The sequence below is a fragment of the Ailuropoda melanoleuca genome, chromosome 10 (genome assembly GCF_002007445.2).
Source record: "Ailuropoda melanoleuca isolate Jingjing chromosome 10, ASM200744v2, whole genome shotgun sequence".
Lineage (NCBI taxonomy): Eukaryota > Metazoa > Chordata > Mammalia > Carnivora > Ursidae > Ailuropoda > Ailuropoda melanoleuca.
This window is the reverse complement of record NC_048227.1, coordinates 90,863,301-90,884,865: the sequence shown is the minus strand read 5'-3', so window position 1 is coordinate 90,884,865 and position 21,565 is coordinate 90,863,301. Positions and strand designations below refer to the sequence as shown.

The following is a 21,565-nucleotide window of genomic DNA, read 5'->3' as shown; positions in this document are numbered from 1 at the left end:
TCTCTCTCTCTCTCTCGCAAAAATAAATAAAACCTAAAGAAAAAACACAAATGAAAACAAATTTGATAAGATGTTGGGAATGTCAGCTATATTCCTATGGAAACAGTAATAAGATCAGTGGTTGTCAAGGGCTGGGGGGAGTGTGGACTGATGAGTAGGCAGAGCACAGAGGATTTTGAGGGCAGTGAAAATACTCTGTATGATCCTATAATGGTGGTATATGTCTTTATACATTTGTCCAAACTCATATAACGTACAACACCAAGAGTGAGTCCTAATGTAAACTGTGGACCTTGAGTGATAATGATGGGTTCGTATAGGTTCCCTGATTATAAGAAATGTTACCACTGTGGTGGAGGTGTTGATATGGGTCAGGCAATGGGTGTGGAGGCAGGAAGTATATGGAGAAATCTGTGTGCCTCCTCTCAATTTTGCTGTGAACCTAAAACTGCTCAAAAAAAGAAGTCTGAATTAAGAAAAAAAAGAAAAAGTCATCAAAAAACAAAACAAAAACAATAAAAGGACACAGATTCTCTCTGGAAAGTTCTCCCTCTGTCTCTTTAGTTATTTCCCAAACTAAATAAAATGATTGTATCTAAGACAATCAAAAAGGTTCTTTTCACAGGAAAAATAGAAACCAATACACTGTGAATCTTTAAAATTTTCCTTCCCAACAAGCGTATTTGAAGGGAAGCACATCATCCCTCAGTTGCTTAGTCATGACCACACATCCATTCCTTCTTCATTCAAGAAACTTCCTGTTGCACAATTTGGTAAACCAGCTTTGTAGTTTATATAGTTTTGCACTATTTTTACTCCTGAAGCTAATAAAAAGCTTGCTTGACATTGACATGGTAGGTTGGTCAGGATGAACACTTGGGAAATTTGAGAAATAACTTGTAGGGAAATCATGTAAAATTATGTCTAAAAGTCTGTGAATATTCACTTTTGGGGCCTCTCTCTGTATCTGTATAACTCTGATCACTCCATCCGAGGCCCCCAAACTCTTACCATTGCTTTCATGATGCCCCCTCTCCACAACACCCTACCTTAGTCATGAAAAAAGGACATCACAGAACCACGACTGCTCTGGGCCCCAGTCCTCCACAAAATGTGTGAGCTCATTCTCTGGGGCCCTGTCCTCCACTATGGAACATGTGGCAGCATTCAAGATAGTCACATGCATCCAGCCAAGAAAGCACTGGTCATATAATAGGTAATAGGAGTTTTGAGGCAGTAAGAGATTTGGGCCAGGGGATCGCTAAGTGATGCCCAATCTCATCCCTCATCCGTTCATTCAATCCAATGTATTACACACTCACCCTGTCTTTGTGCTTGGTGAGGGAGGGAATGTAAAAGTTTATCCTGCATTTATAACTTTTTTTTTAAGATTTTATTTATTTATTTGACAGAGAAAGACAGCCAACAAGAGAAGGAACACAAGCAGGGGGAGCGGGAGAGGAAGAAGCAGGCTCCCAGCAGAGAAGCCTGATGTGGGGCTCGATCCCAGAATGCCGGGAACGCCCTGAGCGAAGGCAGACGCTTAACAACTGAACCACCCAGGTGCCCCTGCATTTATAACTTTTAAGGAAACTATGGTTTAGAGGGAAGTTTGACAGTTGCTGTAAGAAATACAGAGACTCTTCAAGGAGAATTCAAAGATAAGCAGGTAAGAGGTGGTCCAAGGTGGGGTGAGGTGGTGTTGGAAGAGTCCACTGATACGGTATTTACCCATTGATGGTCAGGTTAGTCTGCCCCACATCACTGATCTCACCTGACCTACTGGAGATGAAGCTCACTCAGGTCTAAGCTAGTATCCTTCTTTGGGTCATGGAATCCTTTCTCCTTAGGTAAGGAATCAAATAAAGGTTGGGATAAAATTCCCAACCTCTCAAAAGCAATAAAATTCCCATAAGCTGAGTATCCTGGAAGCTTGTGAATATATCTGACAACTAGGAAGATGGAGAATTCAAAAGAGCAGAAAGAAATACCAGCTAAACCTTTTGACAAACATGAAAAGGGAACAATGATTTAATACTTATGATATATAAGATGGATATCACATATCATGTATAGATAAGTAAATGGTTTTAAATATATTTATGTATACATAAAGACTTCGATAACATCATTAAGACAATAATACTAAGTATTTGTATAAGAGCATCACATAATTTATTTCATTTAATTTAAATCTTTGTCCTTTAACATTGGTATACACTTCCCATGTTATTGATGAGGCAACTGAGACCTCAAAATGTTAGAAAAATTTTCCAAAGTCAGACATATCAAGGAGCAAAGTCAGAAATCAAATAAGAAGCAGGATGCCTAGGTGGCTCAGTTGTTAAGTGCCTGCCTTCGGCCCAGGGCATGATCCCAGGGTCCTGGGATCGAGCCCCACATCGGGCTCCCTGCTCCACTGGGAGCCTGCTTCTTCCTCTCCCACTCCCCCTGCTTGTGTTCCCTCTCTCACTGGCTATCTCTCTCCCTGTCAAATAAATAAAATAAAATCTTTTTTAAAAAAATCAAATAAGGATCTACTAATCCTTGTGTACAGAACTAAGTTAGACTAGGAGTTGGGGAGGTATGTGATATTTTAAAGAAGCTTAAGGACAGTAGGTCATACTTCTATTTTAATTGTAGCAATGCTTTAATTAGCAATACTGTCCACAGAGAAATTGTAAATCTAGAGAACAATATAAGTAATTGTGATTACAGAAAATCTCATCTGGCGTATTATAATTGCATAGAAAAGGTAGCTTCAAACGTTTGGCAACTTTGCACTGTACACAGATGTGGCCAAAGAAAATATAATTCATTTTTATGAGCAGCTGCCACTGACCAACATGAACAAATGCAGAGTGAAGCAGGGAAAGACACAGCAGGCAGCTATCCCTCAATCTGTGAGATGCCTGGAACAGTTTTCTGTCAAAATCTAGCCCTCAGTTCCACCGGCCTGATTTTAGTCTTCCTACGCTAAATAGCCCCATGAAAATTTCTCTTCAAATATCCATCTTTGAAGTCTTTTGCTTATCTTGCATCAACGAAGAAGGTGGGGAAAGACTGGGTTGAGGTGGGTCAGAAGGGTCCAACCTGAAACCATAGATATTGCCTCTACTGAATTATCTGATTCTCCTTGGAAGCCTTGGAAAGAGCCTTGTAGGAAGAGCTATTTAGGGGAAGTGATCAATCATCCAATGAGCTTGGATAACTGCACACAACTGACCCCCATTGCCATCCTCCTCCAACACCTGAAATGCACTTAGTCTTCATGACCTTGGCCCACCTTTAAGATATTACAGGAAATAGCCTTAATAAGCCATTTTTAAATTTTCCATAAACATAATATTAAGGAAAATGTTTAGGATATTACAAAGTCTTAATTATGGCCCCAAAAGAAAGTTATCTCAGGACTCTGTACCAGGAAGAGCTCCACTTCTACAAAATATCATAAGCAACTGGTGTTTTTGTATCTTTTGGACACTGAGGTTCAAAGCCATATTTGTTGCCCATCTCTAGCCATAGGACATAATCTCATAACATGTATTATTTTGTCTCTAATCACAACTTTGACTTTATCTGATTTTCCCCTACCCTTATTCTACAAAATTTCCATATTTTAAAAAGTCATTATTGTAACTATCACAGCCAAGAGGAGCTTAAGGAGATATGATGACTAAATGCAATGTGGTATCCATTGGATGGCATCCTTGAACAGAAAAAAAAAAAAAAGACATTGGATAAAAAGAAAATATGAATGAAATATGGACTTTAGTAAATAATAATGTGTCAATATTATTTTATTAATTGTAACAAATATAGTATACTAATGTAGCATGTTAATAATCCAGGAAACTGATTGCAGGATATATAGACTCTCCTCTCCTCACAGTTTTTCTATAAATCTAAAACTATTCTTTAAAAAAAAAGTATATTAAAGAAAGTTAAGGCCATATATAAGGCACCTTATTTTATACCATAACTAACTCTAGAATATTTATTTTCTATTCATTTAACAAAAAGTCACATTGTTGGAAGTTTTGTAGATTGCCTTAAATAATTACTGGAAAAGTCTAGTATTAATGCGTAAAACACATACAGATATGTATACATAATCCTTTAGTTAAATAGTCTAGCCTTATGCCCAGTTTTTCATAATGTCTTTAGTCTATATGGGCTGTTCCAAATAACTAGAAGACTTCTGAACAGTCCCTACATCCTATATCCTGATTCATTGTGTGTGTGTGTGTGTGTGTGTGCGTGTGTGTGTGTGTGATGAGAACTTGTGAGATTTACTGTCTCAGCAACTTTCAAAAATGAAACATGGTATTATTAATTATAGTCACCATGCTATACATTACATTCTCATGACTTATTTATTTTATAACTAAAAGTTTGTACCTCTTTTGTTTGCGTTTATTTGTATTTTTATTATGTATCCATGTCACTTTTTTAAAAAAATGATGATACATATGTATATTCTCAAAAACACAATTTAGCTTTTGTTCATACGTTTTCTTTACTACAAATGCCATTCTAATAGCTATGTGACCACTTCCCTAGCTTGTTCACATCACTATAGAGTCTAAAACTTATGCTCTCATGACCTAAACTTACCTACAAACTGAACAAGTCACTAATGACATGCTTTTGAGGACTCAAAGGCCAGGACTGATTTCCTTTATTGTGTAAAGGTTTTAAAATGAGGAATTACAAGTTTTATAGTAAGAATTTTAAAAACAAAAATAACTTTAATTTCAAGAAAGGGTAATCTGACAACACAGTAAAGAAGCCACAGAAGTTAAAATTTTTAAAAACTATAAAAGCTGAGAAAATATTCTGCCTAGTGTTAAGAAGATAAAAATTAACATGGCACTAATTTTCACATATTATTTTGAAATTTTAAGAAGTATAATGCCTAAAAATAGTGAGCCAGGGACTTTTGCATAATCCTGTAGAGAAGGCTAGAGCAGAGAATGGGGGAGGGGTCCTTAGCCATTTGTTACATGACAATGTCTTCTTACTTTCTGAACATACAGACTTGGAAAAGTGTCACTAAGAGAGCATAGTGCAGCAAGGCTGAGGGCACTTTATTCCTAGAAGAAGATGTAAATTAATCTCTTTATAAGGGGGAAATATAAGCCTAAAATCTTCAATGACCTTTGTTCTATGCCATAAGAATTTCTGCACGCTTGGGGTTTGTTGCAAGAACTATATGTATTGTTAAGCAGTAATGTTGACTTATCAGATATGTCCCACATGAGAAAGGAAATCCTGAAACTGCTCTTGAGTGTCAATCATTGTAGGTTAAACATGGGAGGTGGAACCCTTAAGTAGAGAGTAATTGGCTATACATGAATCCTTTTCTTTTTGTCCTTCCTAAGATGGGAATAAGTTCCACTTCCAAAGCCTCTAAATAAAGAAGTGTTCACTAGCAGAAACATGAAAACTCAGTACAGTAGTACCTAATTATTACTTAATCTTACCTTGATTTTAAAAAAAAAGGCATTTTGTTGATAAGCCCTTTTGGCTGATGTCTCTTGGTCTTGGAGTTCTGAATTTTTCACTCACTGTCTTAATAAAAATTTCCTACAATTAATTTAGACCCTGGTAAATAAGAAGGGAATATCTCTTTACCTTTGGCAAAAATTTTTCATGCATTTTGACAAGGTAATTCTGCCAATTAAAGGTTCAGGTGAGTTCAAAACCAAAAATTCTAAACATATATTGCATGCACTTGTACCTCCTAAATAAATAGCTGCAGTGCAAATTCTGGTTTAATATTTTCATACTGTATTATTACCCATAAACATTAGATACCTTAGGATAGATTACGGATCTTCTCTCCATTGACATTTGTCTGAACCATAGCGCTGGCTCTGGTCAATGAAATGTTACTGAAGTGACATGTATAACTTCTAGCAGAAGCTTTAACTCGCGATCACATTGGTCATGTTCTGTTTCCTTACCACAATTACCAATGTTCCAGATTGAAGGTCTATCAGACTGGGTCCTAGGTGCCGAAGACATGGAGCAGTCTCTTAACTCATACATAATGGACATGTGGCAAGAACAAGAAATAATTTTTTCTTCTTGAAAGACATTAAGTTAGGGGTCATCTGTTATAATGTGTATCCTCACCTATCCTAACCAAAAAGGGAATTGATACCTAAAAGTAAGGGAATGCTGTAACAACAGTAAAAATGACCACGAGAGGTGCCTGGGTAGCTCATTCAGTTAAGCATCAGACTCTTGGTCTCTGTTCAGGTCTTGATCCAGAGTCATGAGTTCAAGCCCTTTATTGGGCTCCACACTGGGCATGGAGCATACTTTAAAAATTATAATGAATCATTAAGTATGACGCTTATAGAAACAGGCAGCAGATAGTGAGGAGATTGTGATCACTGTCAAAAAGGACATAAATCCATTATTATTCAGTGGCAAAACATTCAGTAACATTGTCACATATAATAACTTGGAAGGCATGTATTTTACCAAATGAGCTTGCATGTTTAAGCAAGGAGGTAGGCATATTAAATGGGCAGAGATAAAAATGAAATTGACTCTCACTTCCAACTCTTTTTTTTTTTTTTTAAAGATTTTATTTCTTTATTCGACAGAGATAGAGACAGCCAGCGAGAGAGGGAACACAAGCAGGGGGAGTGGGAGAGGAAGAAGCAGGCTCACAGTGGAGGAGCCCGATGTGGGGCTCGATCCCGTAACGCCGGGATCACGCCCTGAGCCGAAGGCAGACGCTTTAACCGCTATGCCACCCAGGCGCCCCTCACTTCCAACTCTTAACAAATAAAACAGAAGATGTTTATGCTACAAAGAACAAATGAAAACTCAGCTTCATGGCAATTACCAAATCAAAACTCTTATTTTTGTGATAAAACCTCTGAAAGAATTAATTTGGCACCCATTAAACTTTCAAATGGAGACAACTGCTAAGAGAGAGGAGCTAAGACTCTGGCTCTAAGATACAGCAAGACTCCTAGAGAATGTCTGACATCTTGATGAGTGTCTGGGGGAGAAAGATGAAAATCATTTATGTGGAGTGAGTTGAGAGTTGGACAAAAAATATCTGTAAGGACACACTGTGGCTATACAAAAAGTTGATTATCCAGGAAATCAGTTCTTTGTTTCTCTGTGGTAAGAGCATAGTGTTTGGGAGTGTAGAAGCACAAACGCAGCAATGGAAAACCAAAAAACAGATTAGGGAAATGTAAAGGAAGGTATCTATGCATTCAGATACCATTCTGGTCAGCCAGAGGCACATGTCCTTAATGGTCTAGATGTCCTACCTTTCACAGAAACGCAATGAAATTGGGTTTTTAAATCTGTACCTAAAGAGTTATGTCGTTTTCTCATGGCAGCTGTTAACAGAGGCAGGTCTGCTGCAAAAGAGCTAAAGAAGTAGCTACTAGAAAGGACTTAGAGGGGCGCCTGGGTGGCACAGCGGTTAAGCGTCTGCCTTCAGCTCAGGGCGTGATCCCGGCGTTACGGGATCGAGCCCCACATCGGGCTCCTCTGCTGTGAGCCTGCTTCTTCCTCTCCCACTCCCCCTGCTTGTGTTCCCTCTCTCGCTGGCTGTCTCTATATCTGTCAAATAAATAAATAAAAAAAAAAAAAAAAAAAAAAAAAGAAAGGACTTAGAGAAGCTAATCCCTCACTCTGTCTAAACATCTACTGTGGTGGACCTGTCGGTCCACAAAGATGTCCACATCCTAAAGCCTAGAACCTGTGGATAAGTTAGGCTACATGGCAAAAAGGACTTTGCAGATGTGACTGAATTTCCATTGAGATGGGAAGATTATCTTTGGTTATTTGGGTGGGACTAATTTAATCATAATCCTTAAAAATAGAGAATCTTCCCTAGCTGTGGCCAGAGAGACATGTGACTATGGAAGCAGGGTCCAAGAGATACAACATTGCTGGTTTTGAATAAGGAGGAACAGGGCCATTATCCAAAGAATGTGGGTGGTCTCTAGAAGTTAGAAAAAAGCGAGAAACAGATTCTCCCATAGAACCTTTCTAAAGGAATGAATTTCTGCTGACATCTGACTGATTGTCACTCAATGAGACCCTTGTCTGAGTTCTAGCTTATGGAACTGTACAATAATAAATTTGGATTGTTTTAAGGCACTGACTTTATGATAATTTGTTATGGCAGCAATAGAAAATTAATACATCTCGTAATTGCCCAATCTGGACATAGAGAAATAGTATATAGCCATGACTTATTGATTTTGGAATGCTAATGCTTCAAACAAGCCTACCAATAAATAAATAAAACAAATGGAAGAGATTCATTCAGCATTAGAAATTACTAAATTCTCATTAGCTACTGCAGCTGCCATAGCCACAGCCAAAACCTTGGCAAGCTCTCAACTTGGACAGTGATAGATGACTCCAAATTTTAAAATTTTTTTTAGAAAGAGCTAAAAGGCTCATAAATTTTAAGTACGAATTTCTTCCTGTCCTTAACCTAAGTGCTTGGCTCCACTCTAGAGATTCTGATCCAATTGGTGTGGTACGAGAACTTGGTACCATGAAGTACCTTTTTCTTTTCCAAACAAAACTTGCTATGTGTTATTAAGACATTTCTGTTAACAGAAATTGAGTGCCTTTTTAAAAGCTTTCATGAGACTTTAATAAGTCAGACTTGAGAATCACTGCTCGAAAGGACAAGATTCTTCTTCATATCATCTTAATTTATCCAAATGGATTGGATAATAGTGTTCTGTTGGTCAGAGTATTAGACCAAATCTATTTGAGGTAAGTCCCGTGGATTCATATTTCTAACAAATTTTAATACATGTCCCATGTAGTACCCATGGATGCCCATCAAACTTCTATAAGGATTTGTGGTCACAACTAATGTTGTTTACCAGCCAGTGATACTCCAGAGAAAGGTCAATTAGTAAATAAATAGAGTGGCCATATAGAATTATGACATGATATTGACACAGGCACAGATGACTATGATACCAGGTTTAACACTAGTTCACACACATCTTTGGTGCGAGGTTTGACAAGCAGCTCTCGGATATGAAGTATAATACTCAAGTGTACTACCATGGCCTAGAGACGCAAGACCTAGATTATAAATGTAACTGGTAGGCTGATTACATAGGGCCCCACTCATTAGGGCACAAATGTATAAAATAGCTTCAGGTATGAGGTTAGTTTTCAAAAAAAGCAGGCACCAGAGAATTTACCTCCAGAGAACATACTAAGGAAGTTGTCCAGAGACATGGCAACCTCCATTTCACAGCATTTAATAAGGAATCATGTTTAGTAGCTATTATGACCCCAAACTTGGTTCATGATATGGAGACAGAACATCCCCTTCACCTTAACTGTTACCTCCACATAGCAGAAATAATGGAATGATGGAACATACTCCTCAAGAACAAGTTCAAAAGTCTGACTAGTTCTTGAATTCTAACCAACCATTTATCTTTTCCGTGTTTGATTCCTTTATGATGCTGCTTTCCCAATTATATATCTCCATAATGAATAGGACCAAAGGATAAATAAAAGAAGTTAAGCATACACCTCCCACGGGATCTAGGCATTCCACAGCTAGGACTCGCCCCAAAAGAAAAGAAAACATATATCTATACAAAGATCATACATGGATGTTCTTAGCAGCTTGGTTTGTAATAACCAAATACTAGAAACAACTCAAATGCCCATTATCAGGTTAAAGGATAAACAAATTTTGTTATGTCCAGATAATGAAACATTGCTCAGCAATTTTTAAAAAAATGCACTGTTGATACATGCAATACAATGATGAAACTCAAAATAACTGTGCTGAGTGAAAGAATGCAGACAGAAAAGAGTTCACAGCACACAATCTCATTCATATTAAAGAGTAGGGGGTGCCTGGGTGGCTCGATTGGTTAAGCTTCCAACTCTTGATTTCAGCTCAGGTCATAATCACAAGGTCATGGGATTGAGCTCCAGGTCGGGCTCTGTGCTCAGCACAGAGTCTGCTTGTCCCTTTCCCTTCTCTCTCTCTCTCTCTCTCAAATAAATAAATAAACAAAACCTTTAAAAAAAAGAGTAGAAATTGCAAATGAACTATTGTGACAGAAAATTGCATGTGAATAGGAGGGAGGAGTTGGGGGGGAATAGTGGGAGGGAGGAATTTTCAGTGAGAGACAAAGAAATTTGGGGAGTGATATATTTATTATCTTGATTGTGGTGATGACTTCATGGGCATACTCACATGTTAAAATTTGTCAAATTGTTCATTTTATATACGTGTAGTTTTTTGTATGTCAATTATACCTCAATAAAAATATAAAAATACAAGAAAAAGAGTAAATGGGCCATATGTCAAGTATGTTTGGTCTACCCATCATGAAAAGACTGTAACTTCTTTTTTTTTTTTTTTTAAAGATTTTATTTATTCAACAGAGATAGAGACAGCCAGCAAGAGAGGGAACAGAAGCAGGGGGAGTGGGAGAGGAAGAAGCAGGCTCACAGTGGAGGAGCCTGATGTGGGGCTCGATCCCGCAATGCCAGGATCACGCCCTGAGCTGAAGGCAGACGCCCAATCGCTGTGCCACCCAGGCACCCCAAGACTGTAACTTCTTATGATGGCTGAAATTATGACTTTACTTCATGTGAGTTTTTCCAGCAGCAAATATGTAGAAGAAATGAAATGCAAAACTATTCTCCTGATGAGAAGCAGTACAACTTATATGATATAGAGTAACCCCATATGTAGCCATTTAGGAATATTGAAATATATACTAGCCTTTTATCTCAAGGTGAACTCTTAATTAAGAATAGCCATAGATTTTAATGATTAAAAATACCCATTCTCAAATTGTTCAGAAGTTAGGCTGGACCACAGGAGGAAGCATTCAACTTTGAAAATACATAAATTGTTAAATAGGGAGAATTTGATCTAATTGAAGGATTTATTAATAAATTAAACTAAATTCTAGTAATAATAGGTACATAAACCTTAGGCCATTCTCTAGGTAACTAGTTTACATAGCAAAAAGTTCATTGGCATATCCCATATTACAAAATTGTAAATTAGATGTTTTGATAAAATAGTAACTGATCACTGCTACAATAAGCATTGAAGGCCTCAAAAAATTCCCATTTGTATACCAGAAGTCTGTATCTGCTTGATGCTAAAAATTATTCAAGCCCTTTGGAAATAGAATCAAGATTAATATAAAGCAAAAGGATGGAAAACATATGCCCCTGCATCAATCTTTATGTCTTTTGAATGATAGAACATGTTTCTATAAATCCATTCAATTATTAAACTGACACAGAAGAAGAAACTCTACTGAATTGGTCTTCACAGGAATGAGTCTGCCCTATTTGGGTTGGAGGCTCTGTGGGAATCACCAAGCAAGGTGGAAGCCTTGGCTCATAACATCTTTCAGCTGCTGCAGTGAAGATAGTCAACAAGTTGATCATGCTGGAAATACTAACTTGCGAATTAGATCCAAATAACCATAGAAACAAACAAACTGGCATTTCTGGGGTTAGAAAATTAGAATGCAGGGGACCCTGGGTGACTCAGTTTGTTAAGTGTCTGACTCTTGATTTTGGCCCAGGTCATGATCTCAGGGTTATGAGGTCAGGTTCCACGCTGGGCATGGAGCCTGCTTAAGATTCTCTCTGCCCCTCTCTCTGCCCTGCCCCGTCCCTCTCTCTAAAAATAAAATAAAATAAAATAAAAAAGGAAGAAGAAAAAAATCAGAATGCAGAGCTATTCAATAGAACTCTGTAATAATGGAATTTTTCTGTATTTGTGCTAGGCAAGATGTAGTCACTGGCCACATGCAGTTGTTAACATATGAAATATGGCTAGTGAGACTGAGAAAATGAGTGTTTAACTTCATTTTAATTAATTTAAATTTAATTATAAAAAAAATACACATGGCTAGTGGCTACCACAGTTGACAGGGCAGGTCAAAAGTATTAAGAGTTAAGCAGACCAAGACTGTACTTATACTATGATATTATTTTCAGAGTTTCATCTATGTGTGATAATTAATGAGGTTTTCTGAGAAATTATAATGTTCAAAAGTGACACAAGGTCAGTTCACTTTCATTCTTTCAACCAAAAATATAAATACATCTGTTATAGACAATGTTTTTGTCCCCTCCAAATTCATATGTTTAAAATCTGATCCCCAATGTGATGATGATAGTGGAGATACGGTTTGGGGAGGTAATTAGGTCTTAAGGGTGCAGGCCTCTTGATGGAATTAGTACACTTAGGAGACTTGTTTCTTTTTTTTTTCTCCATCATGTGAGGAAAGAGGGAAGAAGGCTCTCATTAGAACCCTGCCATGCAGAGTAGACTTTCTAGCCTCCAGAACTGTGAGAAATAAATATTTGTTGTTTAAGCCGCCCAGCTTACTATAATTTGTTATAGCATCCCAAGCTGACTAAAGCAACAACCAAAGCTTTTAAAACATATGTCCATTAAGAAATTTCTACCAGCACTGTGTGAGAACCTATTACTGTTTTGTTTTGAGAATGTTTGTTTGGCTCAGCTATAACTTTGTTCTACTTGTTAGCACTTTCAGAATTCCAAAGTAGAATAGTTTTATTGCCTTGGATCAGTGGGCTTTAAATCTTCATTGAAGGAACTATAAAAATGTTTGGCTTTGTTCAAGAGATACAGGGTACAGCATTGTATCATTCCTCCTGAAGGGGGAAAAGATTGAGAATTCTAACATTGGGTTGAGAAATTATGTTCCCTAAACTAAATCAACTATTGTTCCATGTGAGGGTCATGGATTATAGGGCTATAGAGATCCTTAATCAGTTATCAATTGCCACAATAATGCTGCATAACAAACCACCCCAAGGCTTAGTGGCTTAAAACAACAAGTATTTATTTAGTTCATGAATGTGGGAGTCAACTAGGAAGTTTTGCTGCTCTCGGTTGGACATGACTCATCTCAGCTAGGCTCAACTCATGTGTCAACAGCCAGCTAGTGTATTGGCTGGAGACTGGTTTATCAACTAAGAGGTCATCCTGTTTCTGCTCTAAGTTGTCTCTCATATTCTAGAAGGCTAACTCAGGCTTGTACATACAACTGAGAGAGGGTCCCAAGAAAGAAGAATAGTAGGTCAAGCCTCTTAAAACCTGGACCTAGAACTAATAAGCTATAAATTCAATTGAGATTCAAAAGGTAGGAAGCAAAATTCTACTTCATAATGGGAGGAGCAGCAAAGTCATATTTCAAAGGGAATGGATACAGGGAGAGGTTGAGAATTGTGAAGACTTCCACAAACTATGGCTAATATACCAATTTCTTGGGTAAAGGCAAATGTTGTTCTTCAGGCATGCATAATGGCATTTGGGTCAAACTTCCAAAGGCAAAGAGAAGTTATTACCCTAGGACCTAAAGGGCTATAGTAAGTAGGAACCTGTCTCAGTTCATAGACCATCTTAATCTGGATCTAATTATATTAGACCAATCTTATCCCACCTTACATGATATGTTAATTCAAAATGGAAACTCTAATGAAACTTAATAATGAAGCAACTCTATTATAAAAATTAGTACCAATCTAAAAATTGTGAATGGGAGTCTCCAAGATGGAGCAAGAGTACCCATGTTTGGGGAAAGGATAGTCCCTTCAATAAATGGTTTTGGGAAAGCTGGACAGACACACACAAAAGAATGAAATCTTACACATACACACACACACAAACTCACAATGGATTAGAGACTTGAACATAAGACCTGAAACCACAAAATTCCTAAAAGAAAATGTTGGCAATGTCTTTTTGGATTTTGATAACAAAAGTAAAAATAAATAAGTGGGATTACATCAAACTAAAAAGCTTTCGTACAGCAGAGGAAACCATCAACAAAATGAAAAGTCAATATACTGAATAAGAGAAAATATTTGCAAGTTTTATATCTGACAAGAGGTTAATATCCAAAATGTGTAAAGAATCCATACAGCTGAATAGCAAAAGAAAAAAAATGGTGAAAAAATGGGCAGGGGATCTGAATAGACATTTTTCCAAAGAAGACATACAGATGGCTAACAGGTACATGAAAAGATGTTCAATATCACTAATCATCAGGGAAATACAAATCAAAACTACAATGAGAGATCACCTCATATCTGTTAGAATGACTATCATCAAAAAGACAAGAAAAACAAGTGCTGCTGAGGATGTGGTGAAAAGGAGACCCTTGCGCATTGTTGGTGGGAATGGAAATTGGTGCGCTGCACTCTGGAAAACAGTATGGAGGTTTCTCAAAAAATTAATAATACAACTATCATATGATGCAACAATTCCACTTCTGGGTATTTATCCTGAAGAAACAAAAACACTAACTTGAAAAAAATATATGCACCCTTATGTTCATTGCAGCTATTCACAATAGCCAGGACACAGGAGCAACCTAAGTGTCCCTTGACGGATACAATGGTAAAGAAAAAACATGGGGGACCTGGGTGGCTCAGTCAGTTGGGCATCTGACTCTTGGTTTTGGCTCAGGTCATGATCTCGGGGTCATGGAATAGAGCCCCACATGGGGCTCCACACTCAGTGGAGTCTCCTCGAGATTCTCTTTCCCTCTTCCTCCCCCTTCCCCCTCCCCTCCCTCACTCCTGAATGCATGCTCTCTCTCTCTAAAATAAATAAACAAACAAATAAATAAAATCTAATATATATATGTACACACATATATATATAGTGATGATGGATGGTAATGGATGTTGTACTGATGATTTTACTATACATACAAATATCGAATATTATGCGGTACATTAAAAACTAACAATGTTATGTATCAATTATATCTCAATTTTTTTTTTAAAAGAGTACTCATGCTTGGAATTCTTGAAATTTTGTCATATCAGACTAGCTGTCATTATCTTACTAGTCCTGAGCTCTTGGTGAGTATTACAGGTATCATCTAAATTCTTTCATTACGTCTTGGATAATAACCAAATACAAGGATATACTAGCTTTAAAAAGCATTGTGCCCACTTATTTCCAGCTGATATAAAGAATAAGGGGAGAATGTAAAATTATGACTGTAAATTCACTGGACTGTGAAAAAGGTCGGTGAGGACATAGTGAACTCATCCAGTTATTATGCTGCTAACCACCGCAAATCCTAATATTGCCAATACTGCAAGACAATGGTAACATATTTTTTAAGGGGCCTAAATATCATTATGTTTTTAGACCAATAATTATATATTTAAAAATCTATAGTGAGAAAACAATCCAAAAAGAGTAACAACAACCATCAAAACTCTCTGTACCATATTCAGTGTTTTTCATAAGAAGAAAAATTGGAAGCAACCAATAATATGACTAAGTAATTATAGTATTTCCATTGGGTAGAATATTATGGAGCTATTAAAATGGTGGTTATAAAGGTCATACGGCAACATCAAAAAGGCGAAGTATAATCCCAACTGAAAATAAGATACAGAATTATATGTACACTATGATTATAACTATGCAAAACAAAATGAAAAAATGTTCATAGACTTGTAAGCAGTGCTGGTAGGAGCTGCCTTTTGGGATTTCTTATTTTCTTAGAAATGTTCATATCATTTGATTGAGTAATTCAACTTCTGGAAATGTATCTTAAGAAAATTATCCAAAAAAAAAAGAAAAAAAGAAAAAGAAAAAAAAATTATCTAAAATGAGAAAAAGAAAGGGGGGTGGTTAGGAAGAATTTTTTAATACAACTCTGCAGCTTTTTTTTAATTCATAAAGAACTGAAAACAGCTTAAATGTGTAGGAAGAAAGAGAGTTAAATAAATTCGAGCTTATCTGTCTGCAGAATGTATGCAGCTATGAAGAATGAAAGAAATTAATGATAAATTCATAAATTTAAAAGAAAAGGCAGTATTCATTTTAAAAGCAATATATAAAATAATACTGACTATGTGATTTAAAAGCATATACAGATAAAAATAAACCAAAAATTTAATAGTGTATTTGCTAGAAATATATCAAAAAATTAATAGTGATTAACAGTGGTTATATTAAAGAAAATTCTTAATGTTCATCATCTTTCTCTGTTTCCAATTTATATACAATAATCATAGCAGTAGGTATTACTGTGATAATCAGAAAAAAACAGTAAAAGCCTGGATAGGAAAAAAATAAAATATCTATATTGGCACTCTAATGGTGGTTCATTAAGACTTGTGTGCTTGTTTTTCTAGTTTCCACATCTTGGAATGTAGTTATGCTAAATTTGTAATTTCAAAATCTATAATATTTAGTAAAGTGACCCATGCTATACCATATTTGCCTTCTGGTAAGATATGACATTAATAATAACACTTTACATTTACGTAAGGATTTACAATTTGCAAGGTATCTCACTTGTATTATTTCATTTGATTCTCACACTTGTGTAAAGTAGAAAGTGTTACCATGCTCCAGTTGCAGAAATTGATTCAGAGATTAAGTTAGGTCCTCCAAGTCATTTGGCAGATACCTAACCAAACCAGTGTTGGACCCAGTGGTTAAGCTTCTAAATGCTTTCAGTTTCCATGGAATCATTTTCATAATTCTCATCAGGAAGGATAAAGCACTATGCTATTGCAAACATAATACAAACGCTGTAAACAACTAAGACATTTACTATAAGAGAGTGGCTTTGATTTGTTTTATACCTATTCTTTCCACTGTCCTCAGAATGATTAATTTTTTTTTAAATTAGGTTTTTCACCTGGGTGGCTCAGTAGGTTAACTGTCTGCCTTTGGCTCAGGTCATGATCTCATGGAGGCCTGCTCAGCAGGGAGCCTGCTTCTCCCTCTCTCTCTGTCCTCACCCCCCCCAACCCCACTCACACTCTCACTCTCTGTCTCTCTCAAAAAAAATAAACAAAACCTTCAAAAAAAAAGTTAGGCTTTGATGTTTTAGTTAGTACCTTTCCGACACATCTCCAATCCCTTGATATGCCCAACTAATTAAGCAGTGATGTAGACTTTGCATGAAGTACTTTTTAATTAGTCACAGTGATTTCCAAATTATTCAGCCTGGGCTCAGGACCCTTAATATTCAAAATGATAATCTAGTGCATGTAAACTCTTTATTTAAATAGTGACATCTGAGATTAAGCTCCATAAAGGTTTCTATAGAAACTAACTGCAATATATAAACTTTCCTAAACACCAAAATGATCCAATTAGAGGAAGTAAAAATAAGTGATGGAAAGAGCATCTATAGATAGTATGGGAGGTTTCATTCAACTTCCTCACATTAATGTTCATAAATGTGTCTGAATATTCATTAGAAGACTATGCAATTTATTTGCTATTCAAGGATCTCAACTGGATAAGAATGATACATGAGGTGATAGTTTAGTTGTTCTTCAATAATACTGAAGCCAATTTCATAGAAACGCAGACATTGAAACTGAAGAGCAAGGTAAATTTACCTGAATGTATTCACATATAGATAACGCAAATACTGCTAAAGATAAATTAAAGATAAAATTCTAGGATTCCTGCAGCAGAAGAGATCAATAAAGTTCATGAATTAGTTCCAAATAGAAAAGTTAAATAAGTCTTCAGTCTTCCTTAGAACTAAGAACAAAGGGAAATATTTGCTAAGCTTGACTGCAGAATGAAATGCAAACATAAACATATTATTAAAGGTAATCACATAAGAAGCTCTTAAAAGCAGCCTTGAGAGTCAAGCATAACATAAGAACAATTCATGAATGTGCAATTTTTTTTATTTTTTACTATGAACCTCAAGCAAGTTCAGATTTTAACCTTGACATTTGCATGCACAAAACCCAAAATGGTTTTCAAAACAAACGTAGTTACAGAATTCTAATTTTTGTTTTGAAAGCTTAGGTCACAAGCTATTTTCTTGGAAATCCGTGCAAAAAGACATCCAAGTATGATTAATAAATAGTATTTTAAATTTTACTAAAAAAACACAATGACCAAGTGACATATATAAATCTGCATCACTAATAGACATCTCAAAATTAACCCACTGAAATCTAGCTCCTGATCCTTTCTCCTTTTCTTGGAGTCTTTCCCATCTCAGTCAATGGTGAAACCATCTTTAATGCCTGTCCATCAGGCTCTGTTATCAACCCAGTACAGAAAACTGGCTTTAAATGGCACTGTGGTAGACCAAAGGGGATCTATTTTTGCCACATTAAGCAATGCTGAAAAAGGACAGCAGACAGCAATGTCTCTACGCAGTAACAATAACACTCATAAAACTTACTGTGTTAAGAAGTCTGTTAAGAAGTTCCTGCGGGGGGGCAGGGGGCAGAAAAGGACATCCAGTGGAGTTCACCAAGCCCTAAAGACCTGGAACAATGTGCTGTCCTTTCCTGGCATGCCTTCAGTGAGCAGTGCATGGGAATTATCTGTCCCACCAGGAAATGTCAGTCCTATTTACAGATAAGAATGCAGAATTTCTTGCCACCTATGTCCACATATACCCATGTTAGTGGTGTGGCCCTAGATAACATTATCTCATCTTCTTCAGACTTGTATATTGAAGCGAGTCGTAAAGAAGTAAAAGGGATCAAACCAGTGCTGCTTGCTTATGTCTATGGCTAACACTTCCTAAGCATGCTTGCAATAAAATCTCTTCCCTCTGGCTTGAATACCAGATACCTGAATTCCCAGTTTGCTTTTCCTTGAACTGTATTATCACTTCTTACAACTTGCTCCACCAGAGACCAAAGCAGTTTTTCCAGAATATGGAAACATGAATCCTTGGGGTAATATATACACTCTCCTAATTCTAGTTACTTTATAAATTAAGATGGCAATTCAGTCTTTGGAACTCCAGCCTTGACACCTTCTATTCTCATTCAACAAGTTGCAATGGGGCTAGAGTTGTAACCTCTGAGTTGTTATTTTGTGAATGCAAATTACCTGTGCAGATTCTTTTAAAGTTGGGATTTTCCAGAAGGTGTCCTGGTAGGCGGCACTGGAACCGATGTTGCCAAAACTCAGGGAACCAGGGATTCCTCGTATTAGTGTCCAGCCTCAGCTTCAGGAAATAATCATCAAATGACCTGACCTCTGGAGATTGCAGCTTTATTGTGATTCCCCCGTTGGCTTCCACCTCATAACCTTCAATGACTTCATCTCTGTCTGCCCATCCATCACTAAAAAAATTCAGGAATTGGGGTGGGGAGAGAGAAAGACAAAGGTCTCACAAATAGGGCTCAGCATTATGCATGAATGAAGCAATTCAGCAAGGCTGAAAGTATTTTCAGCCAAAATTGCTACCTATCAATGACTTTTTTTTTTTTTGGTGGAGAGTAGTAACTTCTGAAATCATGAAGTCCTGTTTGTTTTTCACAGTAGTGAAAGTGATGATGAAGATGATGATAGTAGCAATGACAAGAACTAACATTTATTGAGCATTTACTAGGCATCAGATTCTGTACTATTTACTTCTACTCAGTCAGATGTTCAGCAACTAACAAAATCTCAGTGGATCCAGAATATGGATCCAGGCAGTCTGGCTCCCAAGCCCAGTGCTCTTCAGGCCACAAAAACCATCAGCTGCTGTCCAAATCAGAATAAAATAAAACCCAGGCAGTCAGGGCCTTCACAATAAGAGCTCAGCAAGGTTTCAAGGTTGTAGCCAAGACCATTATATGAGCTGCATTTATGGGGTAGAAAATTGATTTAGCTCAGAAGCATGACAACCACAGATTTTGCTTCTGGACATTGTTCAAACTTGCATTGCCTAGAAGAGATCAGATGCTTCCCCCTCAATGTTATCTCAAAATAGCAGCATTAAAAGAAAACAATCCCACTCCCCCAAATAAAAATAATCCTCCTGCTCACTAAAAGGAAGTTAACTGATGTTTTATTCAGTGAATTCAATTTTTCAAAAAAATTTGGTCACCTTCTAGAACATTCACATCGGTCATGAGTGATGTAGCTCCAATTTAATTCAAATATACATATGAGCTGGGTCAAACCTCATGTGAGTGGCTGTGATCCCTTCCCAGCAAGTGCCAAAGGAAAATTGCACTAGTTAGAGTTAAACAGGCAAAGAAGACTTAATTCAAGACTATTCCATTAGGACAGAGACACTGAACTCCACTCTGCTAAAACAAAAGTTGGGGAGATTTAAGTGCTGAGGTGAGCTAGTGAGCAAGTGCTAGAGGACATTGAGGGGAATTTGGTCAATGTGATTAGCCATCTGTGTTTGATAATTGTCATTTATCTAAGTTCCCACCTACCCACAGAAACTGGGAGACAGGGGTTTGCTATCATCTTGATGATTACATTTCAAAAGGAAGGCTTCCAGGTCCTTGAGAAAGAAATTTCTCTGCTATAACAACTGTCAAGAGGCTAGGAGAAAATGTACACCTCCAAGGGACAGAGAAAGAATTTATAACGGCATTTTAAAAATTAAACTCTCTAAGGAAAGGGAAGTCAAGGGGCCCATAGTCAGGAAGAAACTTGTCTAAAGTTGAGTCAAACTGAGGAGAGGGTTAAAGATTGTCTTGGTCAAGAGGTGGATTTATTTATACCCACAGAGTCATACCCTGCAGTTTCTGGAACATAACTATTCAGTCTCTGCCAGAGAAAGTGTTTTATCACTTGCTTCTCACAGAGCAGGGACCTGGGCCAAATATATATGACTGACCATAGTTCACTCCTTGTTAAACCGAGATCAATTGGAATAAATGTGTCCTCCACTTAGCTGAGTTAATTGGTGCGGTTCTGTTCCAGAATCTTTCCAGTGAACCACACAGGAGCTGTATTTTCAACAGACCAAAGGCTGTAGAAGGTATAACTGACTTACCATGATCCAGAACTAAAGGGGCCTTGAGGTATAGTGTGGTCTAACCAGCTAGATCAGAGAATGTCTATATGCTTCTTCTAAATCCATTGGGATAGAAATTTTACAATCTTGCACAGACCTTTCCTTCCCCCCTATATCCCCCCATCATTTTCTTCTTTCCTTCCTTCTGTCCTTCCTTCCTTTTGCATTTACCTAGATGCTCTGCTATGCTCAAGGTTTAATTAAGAATGAGATACACTATCTTCTGCCCCTACTGTTACAGACTTGTGGGAAGAATAGACACTAAACAAGAATTACAAACACTGTAAAAGTAAAGAAGGAAAAGTGACCAGTACTGTGGGGAGGAGGGGCTTGGGGGTTTAACTTAGTCAGGTGTGTATGTATGTATACAAGTGTGGGGAGGGAGAAGGTAATTAGGGATGACTATCCTAAGAAAGTTATATCTGAGTTGAGATGTAAAGGATGTGTGGGCATTAGTCACATGAAGAGATGGGGAGGGACTGGTATAAAACGTTCCTGGTAGATTATCTAATATACAGGAAAGAGCGTGGGCCATTCAAAGAATTTGGCGAGTCAGTATAGCTGTAGCATAGAAGTATGGCAGGAGACAGTAGTGTGGACATAAATTCCAGCTTAGTAACCATTAGCCTAAGGACTGCAGGAAGTCCACAAAGTGTTGTTTTAAGCCTATTACATAGTAAGGCCACTGAGCTCTGCCCCCTGGTGGGGAATGACCTGAGTCTTTCTAACAAGTCATGCTG

The 21,565-nt window shown here is 37.2% G+C and overlaps 1 protein-coding gene across 3 annotated transcripts in view; it reads right to left on the bottom strand.

Moving 5' to 3' along the window:
- The window catches only part of GRM1 (glutamate metabotropic receptor 1), a 388,457-nt gene that overhangs the window by 91,613 nt on the left and 275,279 nt on the right, over positions 1-21,565 (bottom strand). For all 3 annotated transcript variants that reach the window (XM_002922790.3, XM_011229357.3, XM_034669260.1), the window contains exon 3: positions 18,908-19,143. In XM_002922790.3, the coding sequence (XP_002922836.1) occupies positions 18,908-19,143 (236 nt within the window). The remainder of the gene's footprint in view (positions 1-18,907; positions 19,144-21,565) is intronic.